At 44.2% G+C, this 19,692-nt stretch overlaps 1 protein-coding gene across 1 annotated transcript in view; it reads left to right on the top strand.

Moving 5' to 3' along the window:
• Window positions 1-17,419, top strand: part of LOC120064045 (melanophilin-like) — a 94,087-nt gene extending 76,668 nt beyond the window's left edge. The window contains 2 exon segments of the mRNA XM_039014356.1: window positions 13,651-13,722; window positions 17,393-17,419. Of these exon segments, the coding sequence (XP_038870284.1) occupies window positions 13,651-13,722; window positions 17,393-17,419 (99 nt within the window).
• Window positions 17,420-19,692: the final 2,273 nt, after the last annotated feature.

The raw sequence follows: 19,692 nt of genomic DNA, 5'->3' as shown, positions 1-19,692 counted from the left end.
TGTTGGTTAAGCCACAGAAAAAGCTAGCAACCTTCCCGCTAGCCATGATTGGCTGAGATAATGAGTGGGCTGGACATGCAGAGAGAGGATTGGTCTGCCATATAGAAGGCTTCTGTCCATTTGAGCTCGTCAGTCTATGTTGGTAATCCTGTCTAACGTGGCTTTTTAAAAAATGTATCCACTTTCTGGAGAACCGAGTTTTGAAATCAGTGGAATTTGAGTATGATAGCTAAGGAGATGGAGAAAACTCCTGTCTCCGGATTACATCTTCAAACTAAGGGCAACCATGGCATCCGACAGGAGACGCATCCATCCATGATATATACGGGTAAGATAGTCTGGCTAGCTACATTTTCAGATATTACACTTGACTAATTTTAACAGAAAGTGGTTTAATTTCAAGTTGAAGTGTACTGTTAGCTAGCTAACATTAGCTGGCTGGCTCGCTAACGTTAGGTGTATGATCTATTATTCGTATCTCAGAGCCATTTGCTTGGCTAGTTATAGCCTAATGTTAACTAGCTAACATTGAACCTGGTTGGTTAGCTACTTGCAGATTCATGCAGGGTAGTAACATCATGGTTCATTGTTTACCTAGCTAGCTAGTAAGCTAAATGTCTTAGCAAAAGACTCTCGTCTGAGTGTGCCAGAACGCAGAATAACTGATGAATTTACAAATGCACACGCAAACAAGTGTAATTAAATTGTTGCCAGCAGCACAGTTAGTCACCAAAGCTCTGATAACATGAAAACAGCCTAAGTAGCTAGCATGCTAGTCAATGTTAGCCAGTTAGCTTGGGTGCTTGACTGCCGTTGTGAGGTCAGAACATTCAGATCAACCCTACACATCAGCCAGAGCGTCCAGTGTGCGCTCTGAACGCTCCGAGAGCAAAACACTCTGAATTTATGAACAGACAATCTGGCAGCAAAGTTGCAGTAACCAACGCTCTGGATAACATAACAGCCTAACCAGCTCTGCTAGGGCAAGTAATGTTCAGTGAGCTGTTCTCGTGTCTGGAAGTAGCTAGTAAGTTAGCTTGGGTGCTTGACTGCTGTTAGTACAGAACTCTCAGATCAACCCTTAACCCTTTCACACGTACCATCACACGTGTGTGATCGTTCTACAATGGTCCCTGAAGCGTACGATCACACCCATGTGATTAGAATGCTGATTTAAACGCTTGTTTAGAACGGACAGTTTCGAATGATGCAACAATCAGCATTTGAGCTGGCCACACTTTTTTCAGAAACTATTTACACAAACACAGTCCTCACAAAGTTATGTCCAGAATGTGAGCAGTTTATTTTTGGATGCAATGTTCACATATTCACAGAAGTATCTATAGCATAACACAATCATCCAAACCAGGAAAATGTAGGCTACATATGTCCTAGTTGTAACGATCGTCGTCATATTCCTCCTCCTCGGATGAGGAGGAGCATGGATCAGACCAACACGCAGCGAGGTATGTGGACATAATGATTTATTAGACAAAACGACGAAACACAAAATAACACTTTAGAAAACAAAATAACAAAACGAACTAAACAGACCTAAACTTACAAACTTACATGAAACGAAGAACACACGAACAGGAACAGACAAACCGAAAACAGTCCCGTGTGGTAACATGTACTGACACGGAAGACAACCACCCACAACAAACAATGTGAAACAACCTACCTTAATATGACTCTCAATCAGAGGAAACGCCAAACACCTGCCTCTAATTGAGAGCCATACCAGGCAACCCATTAACCCAACATAGAAAACACATAACATAGACTACCCACCCAAAACTCACGCCCTGACCAATTAAACACATACCAAACAACAGAAAACAGGTCAGGAACGTGACAGAACCCCCCCCTCAAGGTGCGAACTCCGGGCGCACCCCTACAACACAAGGGGAGGGTCTGGGTGGGCATCTGTCCGCGGTGGCGGCTCCGGCGGTGGACGAGGACACCACTCCACCACTGTCTTTGTCCCTCTCCTTCGCGTCCTTTGAGTGGCGACCCTCGCCCCCGACCATGGTCCAGGAACCTTCACTAAGGCCCCTCCTACATAGAGGAGACAGCTCAGGACAGAGAGGTAGCTCAGGACAGAGAGGTAGCTCCGGACAGAGAGGTAGCTCCGGACAGAGAGGTAGCTCCGGACAGAGAGGTAGCTCCGGACAGAGAGGTAGCTCCGGACAGAGAGGTAGCTTAGGACAGAGGGACAACTCTGTACTAATGGCAGCTCCGGACTGAGTGGCAGCTCCGGACTGGGTGGCAGCTCCGGACTGGGTGGCAGCTCCGGACTGGGTGGCAGCTCCGGACTGAGTGGCAGCTCATGACTGGAGGGCAGCTCATGACTGGAGGGCAGCTCATGACTGGAGGGCAGCTCATGACTGGAGGGCAGCTCATGACTGGAGGGCAGCTCATGACTGGAGGGCAGCTCATGACTGGAGGGCAGCTCATGACTGTAGGGCAGCTCTGGCAGCTCCTGACTGGCTGGCGGTTCTGGCAGCTCCTGACTGGCTGGCGGTTCTGGCAGCTCCTGACTGGCTGGCGGTTCTGGCAGCTCCTGACTGGCTGGCGGTTCTGGCAGCTCCTGACTGGCTGGCGGCTCTGGCAGCTCCTGACTGGCTGGCGGCTCTGGCAGCTCCTGACTGGCTGGCGGCTCTGGCAGCTCCTGACTGGCTGGCGGCTCTAATGGCTCGGGACAGACGGGCGGCTCTAATGGCTCGGGACAGACGGGCGGCTCTAATGGCGCTGGGCAGACGGATGGCTCAGAAGGCGCTGGGCAGACGGATGGCTCAGAAGGCGCTGGGCAGACGGATGGCTCAGAAGGCGCTGGGCAGACGGATGGCTCAGAAGGCGCTGGGCAGACGGATGGCTCAGAAGGCGCTGGGCAGACGGATGGCTCAGAAGGCGCTGGGCAGACGGATGGCTCAGAAGGCGCTGGACAGACGGATGGCTCAGAAGGCGCTGGACAGACGGATGGCTCAGACGGCGCTGGGCAGACGGATGGCTCAGACGGCGCTGGGCAGACGGATGGCTCAGACGGCGCTGGGCAGACGGATGGCTCAGACGGCGCTGGGCAGACGGATGGCTCAGACGGTGCTGGGCAGACAGCTGGCTCTGACCTGCTAAGGCGCACAGTAGGCCTGGTGCGTGGTGCCGGAACTGGTGGTACCGGACTGGAGACACGCACCTCAAGGCTAGTGCGGGGAGCAGGAACAGGGCACACTGGACTCTCGATGCGCACTATAGGACTGGTGTGTGGTACCGGAACTGGAGGTACCGGGCTGAGGGCACGCACCTCAGGGCGAGTGCGGGGAGAAGGAACAGTGCGTACAGGGCTCTGGAGACGCACAGGAGGCTTGATGCGTGGTGCCGAAACTGGAGGCACTGAGCTTGAGACACGCACCACAGGGAGAGTGCGTGGAGGAGGAACAGGGCTCTGGAGACGCACTGGAAGCCTGGTGCGTGGTGTAGGCACTGGTGGTACTGAGCTGGGGCGGGAAGGTGGCGCCGGATATACCGGACCGTGCAGGCGTACTGGCTCCTTTGAGCACTGAGCCTGCCCAACCTTACCTGGTTGCATGCTCCCCGTAGCCCGTCCAGTGCGGGGAGGTGGAATAACCCGCACTGGGCTGTGTTGGCGAACCGGGGACACCATGCGTAAGGCTGGTGCCATGTACACCGGCCCGAGGAGACGTACTGGAGGCCAGATATGTTGAGCCGGCTTCATGGCACTTGGCTCAATGCTCACTCTAGCCCGGCTAGTGCGGGGAGGTGGAATAACCCGCACCGGGCTATGAACACGTACAGGAGACACCATGCGCTCTACTGCGTAACACGGTGTCTGCCCGTACTCTCGCTCTCCACGGTAAGCCCGGGAAGTTGGCGCAGGTCTCCTACCTGACTTCGCCACACTACCCTTTAGCCCCCCCCAAGAAATTTTTGGGTTGTACTTGCGGGCTTCCAGCCTTGCTTCCGTGCTGCCTCCTCATATCGTCGCCTCTCCGCTTTAGATGCCTCCAGCTCCGCCTTGGGACGGCGACACTCCTCTGGCTCTGCCCAGGGTCCTTCTCCGTCCAGAATCTCTTCCCATGTCCAATCCTCCTTGACCCACTGCTGCTGTCGTTGCTGTCCGTTAACCCGCTGCTTGATCTGGGTTTGGTGGGTGGTTCTGTAACGATCGTCGTCATATTCCTCCTCCTCGGATGAGGAGGAGCATGGATCAGACCAACACGCAGCGAGGTATGTGGACATAATGATTTATTAGGCAAAACGACGAAACACAAAATAACACTTTAGAAAACAAAATAACAAAACGAACTAAACAGACCTAAACTTACGAACTTACATGAAACGAAGAACACACGAACAGGAACAGACAAACCGAAAACAGTCCCGTGTGGTAACATGTACTGACACGGAAGACAACCACCCACAACAAACAATGTGAAACAACCTACCTTAATATGACTCTCAATCAGAGGAAACGCCAAACACCTGCCTCTAATTGAGAGCCATACCAGGCAACCCATTAACCCAACATAGAAAACACATAACATAGACTACCCACCCAAAACTCACGCCCTGACCAATTAAACACATACCAAACAACAGAAAACAGGTCAGGAACGTGACACTAGTGCTCTCGGCTGACATAAACTACAATATGAATTAGCTAATAGCAATTACAATTTTTTATTAATCACATCACGGGTGAGCTCACCATTGATCGAAATAATTGAGTAAAACATTTTCTAGAAATCGAAAGTAATCCAACGTTGATTAGTTTCAGCGCGCAGCCATGCTTTTTTTCCTCACAGAAACCAGAGATAATAAGAGAAGACAAGATGAGTTTGGTCTGTTTATAGTATGCATGTTGAAGGGGTGTGTCGTCTACCATCGTTCACATCCCACCATTCACTTCCTGAAGTTTTCAAAAAATGAGTGAACCCTTACTCACCTCATTTTGTTATAGCGTCTTTGGTCTGACAGATCACCGGTAATTGAAAAACATGAATAAAATAGTAAATATATCAATAATACCACACAAAACATTTTCTGGTAGTGATTTATTGATTCAAATGGGGCGTGCAGGCAGTCAATCACGTAACCTCTCACTCCCACTCTGAGCCATTCAGTGTTGTTTATGTATGTAGCTAGTGAGCTAAACTGTAGCATTAGCAATGTCTTTCAAAAGGAGACAACTCACAAATGAAGAAATTCTGGAGATATAAAAACATTCTGACAATGAGTCTGAAAGTAAGGAATCAGATTCTGACAGTGACAGTGAGGAGCTTCCCCCCAGCCATTGAGAACCCTGACTCTGTGAGGACCCCTTGTCCCCTGACAAAGTCCTAGTTCCATTTGAAGATGGTGGTGATGGAGGCAGACCGATAGTGGATGAAGTACAGGAGTTCTGTGGTAGCTGGAAGGCTGCCAGCCATTTCACCCCTCCTGGCCCTGCTGTTTACGTTCATGAGTCCCAGTCTGGAGTGCAATGCCCCTTGCCATTTCCATCTGAGGCAGTGCTTCAAGTTGTTTCTGACAGAGGACCTGGTGGGAGAAATAGCAGAGACCAATCGCTATGCCTTTGAGCTACAGGAGAAGAGAGAGCCAGGAGTGGGGGGGACAACCACAATTAGTGAAATGTATACCTTCCTGGTGACAGTCCTTCTCATGGAGATAGTAAAGAAGAACTCCCTAAGAGAATACTGGAGCACAGATCCTATGTTTACAACTCCCTTTTTTGCCACCCTTTTTTCCCAAGACCGCTTCCTAGTTCTGCTGCGATGACTGCATTTCATCAACAACGCTACTGCCGTCCTAAATGACCCGTTATACAAAATAAGAAGTGTCAACAGCTGGCAGTAAAGTGGCATGACAAACGAGACGTCCATGTCCTCTCCACTGTCAATACAGCAACCATTTCGGCCACAGGGAAGGTGGACCACCTGACTGGAGAGAGAAACATCAAACCAGACTGCGTGCTTGACTATAACCTCAAAATGGGGGCAGTGGATAAGGCGGACATGATAAACAGCTTTGTGGAATGCACTCAGAAAACGACCAAGTGGTATAAGAAGATATTTTTCTATTTTTCCAGGGTAGCTTCAAAATACAACAAGCCAATACTTCTGATGCAACTAGCATTGTTTAACAAAGCTAATATAAGAATGTAGCTAGCTACATAAGCACGATTGAATGTAACACCATAAAGGTTATGAAATGAGTAACGTTACCTCGCGTGTCCGCGGTTATAAGGAATATACACAAATATATTATGCTCCATACACAAAGTGAGCTACAGTAGAAACGGTATAACATGACACACATAAACTATTATAATGTAATAAGGCACTTACTTTGATAGAAACGCAGTCTGGATTTGAAGATGGATGTCTGCAGTGACGCCTCTAGCACAGAGACGCTGTGCCACTTGGGAGTCATAAGGCCAGGGTAGCTTCAAAATACAACATATGCTAATACTTCTCTGACGCAATTTAGCATTGTTTTCCAGAGCTAATAGAAGAATGTAGCTAGCTAGCTAAGCATTGAGTATAACACCATAAAGGTTATGAAATGAGTAACGTTACCTCGTGTGTCTGCGGTTATAAGGAATATATACAAAAACATTATGCGACAGTAGAAACGACATAACACGACATGCAGAAACTATTATAGCATAATAAGGCACTTACTTGATAGAAACGCACACATTTCCAAAGTTATTATTGGTAACGAAAACAACTTTGATTGCAGGCAACAGACGGAAAATGTGAACACGTGTATGCAGGACAGGAGATGAGCAAATGTCTGCAGACTTGAACTGCACAAACAATTGGGAAGTGTTTGGGGAATTTTGTCCGGGTCAGAAATGTCAAAAAAATGAATTGGTCCGCAAAAGTAAAAAGGACTACTTTTTATGTGAATGAATGAGGCGGAACACACCTCAATTCAAACTGTTATTAGAAAATAAAAAACTTGTTCGAAAATAATTTAAAATTGACAAGTTGAAAACAGCCAAAAATAAAAACAGGCTGCATGCCTTGGTTTGAAGGCAGCGCGGATGAAATGTACTGTTGCGTAACAATCACATTCTGGAATGGAGAGAACATTCTAACATCACGTGCATAAAAAAACTCACACTGGGGTGACAATTAGAGATATTTGGAACTTACGCATGAAAGGGTTAAAGAGATGGGTGGGTCTGAAACTTAAAAGGGTGTGAACGATGCTGAATGGGTTTAGACAAAGAAGGGCTTAACAGTAGTAGTACCAAAATATTCAAAGGCCATTTTCTCAAAAGTGAGTTTACAAGTTTATCACTATCAAAGCAGAATTACATTCCCATTGTTCCTCAACTGTAGTGTATGATATACCATGAGTCTCTACTTTTATACAGTGTAGAAAACATAATTTAAAATGTTGCTACATAAGACCGATTTGAGCTGGTCGGTCACATATGAGGAGGTTTCTACCTATTTATTGATGTAAATATATCCCCTGTCTGATTCCCAGTTCGTCCACTAGTAAGAAGTAGGAGATCACATGGCGTCTCTTGGCCACTTGAAACCAGTTACGTCTGGTTTGGGTAGTGAGTCACTGTGCCAAAGTGGCATCTTAAAATGATCCTAGCAATCAGAGATTCAAATAAAAAAAACACAGACAGGTGAGAACTTTGGACACACCTACTGATTCAAAGGTTTTTCTTTATTTTTACTATTTTCTACATTGTAGAATAATAGTGAAGACATTACAACTATGAAATAACACATATGGAATCATGTAGTAACCAAAATAGTGTTAAATCCAAATCTATTTTATATTTGAGAATCTTCAAAGTAGTTACAATATGCCTTGATGTCAGCTTTGCACACTCTTGGCATTCTGTCAACCAGCTTGATGAGGTAGTCACCTGGAATGCATTTCAATTAACAAGTGTGCCTTGTTAAACGTTAATTTTTGGAATTTCTTTCTTTCTTAATGTGTTTGAGCCAATCAATTGTGTGGTGACAAGGTAGGGGTGCTATACAGAAGATAGCCCTATTTGGTAAAAGACCAAGTCCATATTATGGCAAGAACAGGTCAAATAAGCAGAGAAATGACAGGCCATCATTACTTTAAGACATGAAGGTCAGTCAATATGTAACATTTCAAGAACTTTCAAAGTTTCTTCGTGGAGTTGCAAAAACCATCAAGCGCTATGATGAAACTGGCTCTCATAAGGACCACCACAGGAAAGGAAGACCCGGAGTTACCTCTGCTGCAGAGGATACGTCCATTCGTGTTACCAGCCTCAGAAATAGCAGCCCAAATAAATGCTTCACAGAGTTAAAGTAACAGACACATCTCAACAGCAACTGTTCAGGGGAGACTGCATGAGACTGCATGGGGAGACTGCATGAATCAGGCCTTCATGATCGAAAGATGGTGCCGGAGGGGATGGCTGACGTTTTATGGGCTCCCATTTTATGGGCTCACAACCGTGCTATTTTGTATTTTTTTACGCATTGTTTGTAACTTATTTTGTACATAATATTGCTGATACCGTCTCTTATGACTGAAAAGAGCTAATGGACATCAGAACGGTGATTACTCACCTTGAACTGGACGAATAATGTTTCTTTAATGAGTCAGACGAGAGGGATTTGCTCCAGACACCAGACAAGGCCCTCATCCCCGTCATTCGCAGGAGAAAGAGACGGAGATATCGCGGAAGGAGATCGGGGTGCCTTGTAAGGATCCGGTGACGAGTGGCTAATCTGCCTTCGCCATCGGTACTATTGGCCAACGTACAATCGCAGGATAATAAAGTGGACAATCTACAAGCACGTATATCCTACCAACGGGACATTAAAAACTGTAATATCTTATATTTTACTGAGTTGTGGCTGAACGACGACATGAATAACATACAGCTAGCGGGTTAGACACTGTATCGGCAGGATAGAACAGCAGCCTCTGGTAAGACAAGGGGTGGCGGTGTCTGTATATTTGTAAACAACAGCTGGTGCACGATATCTAAGGAAGTCTCAAGGTTTTGCTCGTCTGAGGTAGAGTATCTCATGATAAGCTGTAGACCACACTATCTACCTAGAGAGTTTTCATCTATAGTCTTCGTGGCTGTCTATATACCACCACAAACCGTTGCTGGCACTAAGACCGCACTCAATGAGCAGTATACGGCCATAAGCAAACAGGAAAACACTCATCCAGAGGCGGTGCTCCTAGTGGCCGGAGACTTTAATGCAGGGAAACTTAAATCCATTTTACCTAATTTCTACCAGCATGTTAAATGTGCAACCAGAGGTAAAAAAAACTCTAGACCACCTTTACTCCACACACAGAGATGCGTACAAAGCTCTCCCTCCATTTGGCAAATCTGACCATAATTCTATCCTCCTGATTCCTGCTTACAAGCATAAACTAAAGCAGGAAGGACCAGTGACTCTGTCAATGAAACATTGGTCAGATGAAGCAGATGCTAAGCAACAGGACTGTTTTGCTAGCAAAGACTGGAATATGTTCCGGGACTCTTCCGACAGCATTGAGGAATACACCACATCAGTCACTGGCTTCATCAATAAGTGCATTGATGACGTCGTCCCCACAATGACTGTACGTACATACCCCAACCAGAAGCCATGGATTACAGGCAACATCCGCAATGAGCTAAAATGTAGAGCTTCCGCACACAAGGAGCGGGACTCTAACCCAGAAGCTTACAAGAAATCCGGCTATGCCCTCCGATGAACCATCAAACAAGCAAAGCAGCAATACAGGACTAAGATCAAATCGTACCACACCGGCTCTGATGCTTGTTGGATGTGACAGGGCTTACAAACTATTACAGACTACAAAGGGAAGCACAGCGCGAGCTGCCCAGTGACACGAGTTTACCAGATGAGCTAAACTATTTCTATGCTCACGTCGAGGCAAGTAACACTGAAACATGCATGAGTGCATCAGCTGTTTCGGACGACTGTGTGATGACGCTCTCTGTAGCCGATGTGAGTAAGACCTTTAGGAATCTCATGGATCCTGGACTAACCGGTGCCCCCGCACATTGACTCTGTACCGGTAGCCACTGTATATAGTCTCGCTATTGTTATTTTACTGTTATTATAACGGATGATGTCTGCATGTGTGATCCTACCTTGAAGCATAGAGGAAGAGGTGTGATGGTGTGGGGGTGCTTTGCTGGTGACACTGTCTGTGATTTATTTAGAATTCAAGGCACACTTAACCAGAATGGCTACCACAGCATTCTGCAGCGATACACCATCCCATCTGGTTTGGGGAACTATCATTTGTTTTTCAACAGGACAATGACCCAACAGACCTCTAGGCTGTGTAAGGGCTATTTGACAAAGAAGTAGAGTGATGGAGTGCTGCATCAGTTGACCTGGCCTCCACAATCACCTAAACTCAACCCAATTGAGATGGTTTGGGATGAGTTGGACCGCAGAGTGAAGGAAAAGCAGCCAACAAGTGCTCAGCATATGTGGGAACTCCTTCAAGACTGTTGGTAAAGCATTCCAGGGGAAGCTGGTTGAGAGAATGCCAAGAGTGTGCAAACCTGTCAAGGCAATAGGTGGCTACTTTGAAGAATCTCAAATATAAAATATATTTTGATATGTTTAACACGTTTGGTTACTACATAATTCTGTTCTGTCTCCCTGTAGCACTGTCTTAGGCATCTCACAGTACGTACATTGCAATTTATTGCCCTGGCCACATCTGCAGTCCCCATGCCTCCTTGCAGCATGCTTAAGGCACATTCACGCAGATGAGCAGGGACCCTGGGCATCTTTCTTTTGGTGTTTTTCAGAGTCAGTAGAAAGGCCTCTTAGTGTCCAAAGTTTTCATAACTGTGGCCTTAATTGCCTACCGTCTGTAAGTTGTTAGTGTCTTAACGACAGTGCCACAGATGCATGTTCATTAATTGTTTATGGTTCATTGAATAAGTATGGGAAACAGTGTTTAAACCCTTTACAATGAAGATCTGTGAAGTTATTTGGATTTTTACAAATTGTCTTTGAGACAGAGTCCTGATAAAAAGGGACGTTTCTGTTTTTGCTGAGTTTACAAGTTTAGATAGCTGGCTAGACTAACTATGTCGCTAAAAATTGTTAGCTGACATGGCTAATTCAATGACAGCATTTGCTACACCCTCAACATATGCTAAATACAGTGCATTCGGAAAGTATTCAGACCCCTTGACTTTTTCCACATTTTGTTACGTTACAGCCTTATTCTAAAAAAAAATAATAATAATTTATCCTCATCAACCTACACACAATACCCCATAATGACAAAGCAAAAACAGGATATTAAAAATGTTTGCAAATGTATTAACAATATAAACAGATACCTTATTTACATAAGTATTCAGACCCTTTGCTATGAGACTCAAATTTGAGCTCAGGTGCATCCTGTTTCCACTGATCATCCTTGATGTTTCTACAACTTGATTGGAGTCCACCTGTGGAACATGTAATTGATTGGACATGATTTGGAGAGGCACACACATGTCTATATAAGGTCCCACAGTTGACAGTGCATCTCAGAGCAAAAACCAAGCCATGAGGTTGAAGGAATTGTCTGTAGAGCTCCGATACAGGATTGTGTTGAGGGACATATCTGGAAAGGGTACCAAAAAATGTCTGCAGCATTGAAGGTTCAAGAACACAGTGGCTTCCATCATTCTTAAATGGAAGAAGTTTGGAACTACCAAGACTGTTCCTAAAGCTGGATACCCGGCCAAACTGAGCAATCAGCGAGAAGGGCCTAGGTCAGGGAGGTGACCAATAACACGATGGTCACTCTGACAGAGCTCCAGAATTCTTCTGTGGAGATGGGAGAACCTTCCTGAACGACAACTATCTCTGCATCACTCCACCAATGAGGCCTTTATGGTAGAGCGGCCAGACAGAAACCACTCCTCAGTAAAAGGCACATGACAGCCCGCTTGGAGTTTGCCAAAAGGCACCTAAAGGACTCTCAGACCATGAGAAACAAGATTATCTGGTCTGATGAAAACAAGATTGAACTCTTTGGCCTGAATGCCAAGCATGATAGTGGCAGCATCATGCTGTGGGGATGTTTTTCAGTGGCAGGGACTGGGAGACTAGTCAGGATTGAGGCAGAGATGAACGGAGCAATGTACAGAGAGATCCTTGATGAAAACCTACTCCAGAGCGCTCAGGACCTCAGCCTGGGGCAGAGGTTCACCTTCCAACTGGACAACGACTCTAAGTACACAGCCAAGCCAACGTAGGAGTGGCTTCGGGACAAGTCTCTGAATGTCCTTGAGTGGCCCAGCCAGAGCCTGCACTTGAACCCTGTAACGGCGTTCCTCCTCCTCTTCATCCGAAAAGGAGGAGTAGTGATTCGACCAAACTGCAGCGTGGTTATATGACATGATATTTATTAAACAAAACAGAAAACACGACGAACACGAAACACTTGAGAATTTACAAAATAAACAAACGCAGTCAACAGACCTGGACACGAACTTACATATAACGTGAAGAACGCAATAACAGGAAAACTGACTACATAAAACGAACGAACAAACAAAACCGAAAACAGTCCCGTGTGGCGTAACATACACTTACACAGACACAGGAGACAACCACCCACAAACAAACAGTGTGAAAACACCTACCTTAATATGGCTCTCAATCAGAGGAAATGAAAACCACCTGCCTCTAATTGAGAGCCATATCAGGTCACCCTTAACAAACATAGAAACACACAACATAGACTACCCACCCAAAACTCACGCCCTGACCGTCAAACACATACAAAATAACAGAAAACCGGTCAGGAACGTGACAAACCCGATCATACATCTCTGGAGAGACCTGAAAATAGCTGTGTAGCGACGCTCCCCATCCAACCTGACAAAGCTTGAGAGGATCTGCAGAGAAGAATGGGAGAAACTCCCCAAATACAGCTGTGCTAAGCTTGTAGCATCAAACCCAAGAAGACTCGAGGCTGTAATCGCTGCCAAAGGTGCTTTGACTAGGTACTGAGTAAAGAGTCTGAATAATTATGTAAATGTGATATTTCAATTTTTTTCTCTTCATTATTTATACATTTGCAAAACTGTTTTTGCTTTGTCATTTATAGGGTATTGTGCGTAGATTGATGAGGGGGGAAAAACGATTCAATATATTGTAGAATAAGGCTGTAAAGTAACAAAATGTGGAAAAAGTCAAGGGGTCTGAATACTTTCCAAATGCACTATGTGTATGCGAACAATACAACTTGATTTGATTTTTGAGTTGATTGTCAGTGACTGACATAACAAGAGAGAAACTGCTGATGCACAACCAAATTGCACCTGGTGTATTCGATCAGGACCTAAGCAGCCGATTATGTTGCTTATGCCTGGAACCACCACTGCCCCTTAGTCTAGTCAAGCATTAGAGATGGGCAACCAGCAAATCTCAAGCCATACACTTCAAACCAAGGAGGCACATTGTTCAGAAAGGTCTTTAAAGATCATCTGTTCCTGGACTAAAAAAGCACTTTCAATGGAGCTTCTTTATTGAGCTACCTTTTTAGTCCAACAGCAGGCTTAATCTGGGTCCAGGAGACACAGGCCCATTGAGTTATTGTCCTTTTCCCCTGAAGGTGACAGACATCGAGAACAAGATCGCTGCCCTGAGTGCTGCTGGGATGTCTGTGGATATGACCAGGAGAAAGGTAAAGTGGGCAGAGCCTGGGACCTGTCAAAATCAGATTTGAGTATCTCTGTACTTACTCATGATTTTGATGAAAACAGGACCCTCGTGTAGATTGCGTAATACTATGGAAAACAAAACATGGTGTTATGTGTATTTTTCTAAAAGTGACATTTTCACCCATATAGGCTCATTACAAAGCACTCTCCAAGAGATGAAACAAGCTTTTTTACTTTTTTACAGATCAACTCCCATGTCACCATAACATAGCACAGACATAGCGTGGGAAGAGATGTCTCTGTCTGATTCCAGTGTCTAATTTGAATCAGACTACTGCTGAGTCTTCATGTGCGTCCAAGGTCCTCCTCACAATTACATTCTGTTTTCTTCTCTCCATTTTCTTTTAGTCAACTGTCCCTCCCCAAAGAAGGAGAAGTGCCTATGACCTTCCAACAAGTAAGAACCGAAAAATGCTGCGCTTGCAGAATCTACAGGGGCTCGTAAACCCTAAAGTCTTTAACCTTGTTTCACTTAGAACATGATAGAATTGAGAAACATTGCAGAGCTCATTCCCGAGTGTACCAATTGGCCAAGAAACTTTGGAACACTTCCCATGCTTTTGACAGTCATAACCGTGTCATACATTGTTACAGGTTTATAGTATGTCAATTATCATATGTTTCTGGTTGATCGTCATAATAAGCTTCACTACATTACATTATCAAATGTTTATGACAGCACTATGTCAGAGTGAGAGCGACAGTTGAACTAAAGTGTCACCAGGAACCTAGCTCGGTCTCAGATCTGTTTTTGCTTTCTTGCTAACTCCTATGGTGATTGAAGTTGGCAAGACAGCGCAAACAGATCTAGAACCACGCTACCGGGAACCTCCCTACATGAGAAAAGACATGCTTGTGGGGGACCCCAAAAACACTTTATAGAGAGGTTGCAAACAGCTCTATACGGTGGTTGCTTTCTAATAATCTCTTCTTTCTCCCGAAGTGTGCACTTGTTCACTTTCCTTCATGGATTCGAAAGGAGTGGTGTATGGAAACTCACTCTAGCCCATGCCTGCACCAATCCAATGTTTTAAACTTGTTGGGAGTAGTGAACGAGTGCACACTTCAGGAAGGAGACATTGGGACGAAACCTGTGTGTTCCAACTTCCAGAGGAAGAGTTTCAGAGGAAATCAGTCAACAAGGGCTCCCTGACCCAGTGGGAAGGCCTCAGCTCCAGCGCACCACATCCTGTGGCGTAGGACCCAGTCTCAGGGTGGCTGGTGATGGGTTCACCGGTGGTTGGTTACACTGGGCTTATACAGGCTGGGTTGGCTATGCCTGTTGTTGGTTTGTGGTTGCTCTCAGTGCTTAATTTGTGCCGGATCCTGCCGGAACAGGATCCAGCACCTCTGTTTCTGACTGTTTTGTTTTGGATCCCATTTGCCAGGATGTGGTACAGTACCTTTCATGGCATGAAAAACAATCAGTTTTCAATGTAAAAAATATAATAAAAGCTATTTAAGTTAATTCAAGTCGACTCCTCTGTAATTCTCCTGTCCCCTAAAAAACGTAATGTGAAAACACGCCTGATATACAAAGAATTGATTTGTGTTGGGCCGGCCCGGGTTTAGCCTATGGTTTGCGTAACATTGTGGCCTATATAGACCAACGCGTGGCCATTGCTGTGGTGAGAGAAGCGTCTGTATCTCTCACAGAACTGAAATGAGATTCACTTTCTGTAATCCATCTCCCTCTCTCTGCTCTGATAGACATGAGCCTGCAACTCTCATCTCTCCAGTGTTGCACTTCATTTATTTCTTTATAGAATCAAATCCACTGAAGGGTGCTGGAGGTGCCGCAGCACCCATGATGAATTGAAATACATTTGCCACAGTTATATAATTAATGCTGTCTTTTCAGAAAGAAATTAAATAATATTGAATACTACACCAGGAGTAGACCTATAATTTAGCCACAGAGGATCAATAGCTTATTTATTTTTTGAAATGCCTAGCTGTGGATAGTGTGTAGCCCAATTACTAGGCATGCCTACAGTCGGGAATGCGCTGCAAAATTGTCAGTGAACAGCATGCAGCCAAAACAGGCCTTTCGCAATTGTTCAAATACAATCGCGGGAAAACACAGGTTGGAAAACAAATGGACCCTGCTGAAAAGAGAAGACTAATCTGTTCGTAGACTACCAAATGATCACCTTCCAACTAGGCATATTGAGCGGACAACGTTGTTTTACCAAGTAAAACGAGAGAGATAAGCTTTCGGCACGAGCGCGTCAGCCATCAGCGTTGAGTGAGCTGTGCATCATTGGGTGAGTCAGTGAAACGGAAAAGCTTTTTTAGGACTATAATGTTCTCCTCATATTGCACAATACGTGTGTCTCCACACACCTAGGCCTAGGCTAGTGATGGATTCAAGACAAGGTCGGTTTTATTGATCTCAGATTCACAGTTTGTCGGTGTCAAAGTAGCCTGTCATTTTGATCATTTGTGAGGTATTAAAAAAAGATTGCGCTGAAGTCTCCAGTCATCTTAAATGATGTAGAATTGCATGAAATGTGTTTATAAAAGGCAACATTTTCCCCGGACTCTAGGCTACCAAAATGTTGCCCAGCGTGTTGCCCTACTGCTCTATGCCAAATCTAAGCACTGGTTGCTCTGTGTGGTGTTTCTCTTGTTGGCATACTCCTTCATACTCTGAGTTTATTCCACACGGGGTAGGCATGTGGTTGGTTTTGGTTCATCTGTGTGTTGATTGGGTTTCTGTTGTTTGGGTACATTGGGTAATTCATGAATTACCGGAGCTCATAAAATGGTGTTGATCTAAGAATCAAAACATTGTTTCTCTTGTTTTGGGCCTCTAAATGTAAAGCTGCAGAGGTATAATCGTTCTCTTATTTCTACATTGCATAGTCATTAGAACAGGGTGGTGAGGCTTGGAGTCATACCTTTATTCACTTTTTTTCATTGTCAAGTTGCCTGTGTAGGCTCTAAACACTACGACGTTCTCTATCCCATAGATACTCCCGTAGAGAAATCAACCGTGATTGTTTTGCACTGCCGCCACTTCAGTGACACGTGCGTTGAACACTGATAAGAGGAATGCGATAAGAGAGACACGGAGAATAGGGCGGGATGAGGAAAGAGGCGAGCAAGAGAGAGTTGTTTGGGGTGCTGTCCAATGCCAAAATGTTTTTCTTATTTGGGTTGATTTAAAACGTGGTTGCACCACTAGTTTGGTTTAAGAAGGTTCTTAGTGTAGGATTGCTGTATGCGTTGAGTTGCCAGACTTCTACAAGAGTTTTATGAGAGCGCTGTATGAGTGTGGGAGGAATACTGTACACACACAACACTTTCTCATCAGCCCCTTAGGTATAGTTAGTTATTCAGCCTATTTTAGGTGGCCCTAAATTATATTAGTTATGATCATCGGTATGATTTACAATTTGTGGTCCCAGTCTTTTCAGCTGACCTAACAACTAAGCATCAAGGGTATTTATGTGACACATGTTGAACTATTCTTGTGTCCCAATGTCCCAGGTTTTTAAGTCAGTCATGTTTGGGATAATCGTCCAATCACTCTCCAATGGAATCAAAGCATTCTCTCCCTCTCCTCCCCATTTCTCACTCTCTCTCTCACTCTCACTCTCACTCTCTCTCACTCTCTCCATTCTGCAGAAACCAGTAATGGCACAGGGTCCATGAGGAGGAAGTTGAGCATCTTGTAACTGAGTACAGTGATTCTTATAACAGAGAATCTGCTGGAGCAGGAGTCCATTTAGAATACTTTGTCAAGTTCTTTCATTGGCTATACGTTATTGTGAACTGAACCTGGGTATAATTTCATTATCTCTCTGTGTTTGTTTGTTTTTTACATTTATCCAATATTATTTCTAATAATATTTATATTCAACAATGTGAAATGTTATGCTTCATGTTTCATTGTCTTAATGCATTTGTTGAAAAGTTAAATAAACTAAAAAAAACATAGCAATGATGTAACTGCCAAGTTTATTAAAATGTACTAATGACTAGACTTAGACATCCATAGTACATTAACTGTAATCACATGTTTGTACTACGGTTGAATGAGCCTGTTGAAAAGCTTTATTAACTTAACTATTAACAGATTACACAATTATATGTAGGGTTTTCTCCAGAGAATTGCAGCTGTTTCTCATATAGGCTTCATTCCATAGGGTTCATGGAACACTTTGTAGGAACCAAATCTCAGTGGTCAATTGATAAACCAATTCCAGGTGGCACATATGGTTCTCCATTGGGTTCCAGTCTATGTGCTTTCTGACATCAAGGGACAAGAGATTGAGTCATGGTCTGCGTCCAGACCCGGCGCCAGAACAAATCATTTGGACTGCCTTTGCTTTCCATAGGCGGGCCCGTTTTTTCACGGGACCTCATGCGTGCACATGCTTGCGCGTTCACCGTTTTTTAAATTGGTGTAATACTTTGAAAAAATCCACAGCTATTTTTTTAAAGAAGCTAATTATCCTCTGTGGCTAAATCATGCTCCCTGGTGAAGTGTTTTTAATGATTTTATTTACACAGGAGTAATTATATAATTTGGGAGAAACATGCATTTACTTTTGGGCAATCCAGCATCTTAACAGTACACTGTGCACACGACAACTTTCCATTCCAATTAGCAAGAGGCTGAAACCAGAGATCTGTACATAATGACGAGTTGCTTATGTCTCCACCCTAACAATGGGTATTCCCATAGAAACGCATTGAATTTATACTGGACAGATTTTGGCAAGAGTGAGCCCTCTCGCTTCGCCACTTCCTCTCTGCTGAAGCTATATCACAGGAGAAAGCATCCGAGCGAGCGAAACAGCGCCCCTCTATATGTAGCTCATGTATCTGATGCTGTGTGGCCAGAAATAGTATGACATGCCATACTCTTTTGGTCCAGATAGCATCAGATACATGGTTTACACATACTGAGACAGAGAGGCGCTGTTTCGCTCGCTCGGATGCTTTAACTGAGATCGATGCGTCTTTCTGTCGGCAGTCGTCTCGGTCAAATAAATGATCAATAATTCAATATTTTATTTGGACGGGCAAGGATGTACGGTAGGTCGGGCTAGGCCCCATAAAGCCTGCCCATTACACCGGGCCTTTTTGCGTCCAAATGGCACCCTATTTCCTATGTAGTGCACTTATTTTGACCAGAGTCCTATGGGGTTACAGTCAAAAGTAGTTATTTTTATTTGATTTATTTAACCCTTAATGTAGTGCACTATAAATGGAATAGAGGGACATTTAATTATGTAGGTGTAGGAGACTGTTCAAATAGATACAGCAATTTGATGCTGGAATATTTGGGCATATATTCAGGATATACACACAAACATGGGTGCGTGAATGATGCAAGAAAGAGGTTAGAGCTATGTACTGATTGCCGCTATTGTACTATGTAAAACAGTAAAGTATCATTAATGTAGCTTTTAGTACAATATACTTAATACTGCTTTTTTGCTACTGAATTGCTCTGTACATTTGTAGTCATCTGAATTAATTCATTTGAATGAATTTGTATCCTCTGCATGACCTCTTAATTGCTATTTTATATGTATTATTATATATCCTAATGTCAACATCACTACAAAGTATGTGAACCATGTTTCCAATACTATAGTGCCAAGTAACACCTTTGACATTACTAATTAAAATGTAAACAAAGTAAATGTTTTTGTGTTTGTCTTTTATTCATGCTTCCACTTTTGTAATTAATGACTCAATAAATTCAAGGTCAATTATATTTATTTCAACAACTACCTTTTCTCCCAACATATGTTTTCTTATCTGTCTTATTATTCAGCCACAAGTTTACACACCAATAAATATTTGTAGCTTTGTAAAGTTTTTGTATTTCTTGCGGTTGGAGTCTTATCTCATCGTAATCTAACCATAGACATCGGATTAATTCCGTCTATAAGAAAACATGGCGATATTTT

This window comes from Salvelinus namaycush, chromosome 19 (assembly GCF_016432855.1).
Source record: "Salvelinus namaycush isolate Seneca chromosome 19, SaNama_1.0, whole genome shotgun sequence".
In the NCBI taxonomy this organism is placed as follows: domain Eukaryota; kingdom Metazoa; phylum Chordata; class Actinopteri; order Salmoniformes; family Salmonidae; genus Salvelinus; species Salvelinus namaycush.
This window is presented reverse-complemented; position numbering and strand designations above follow the sequence as displayed.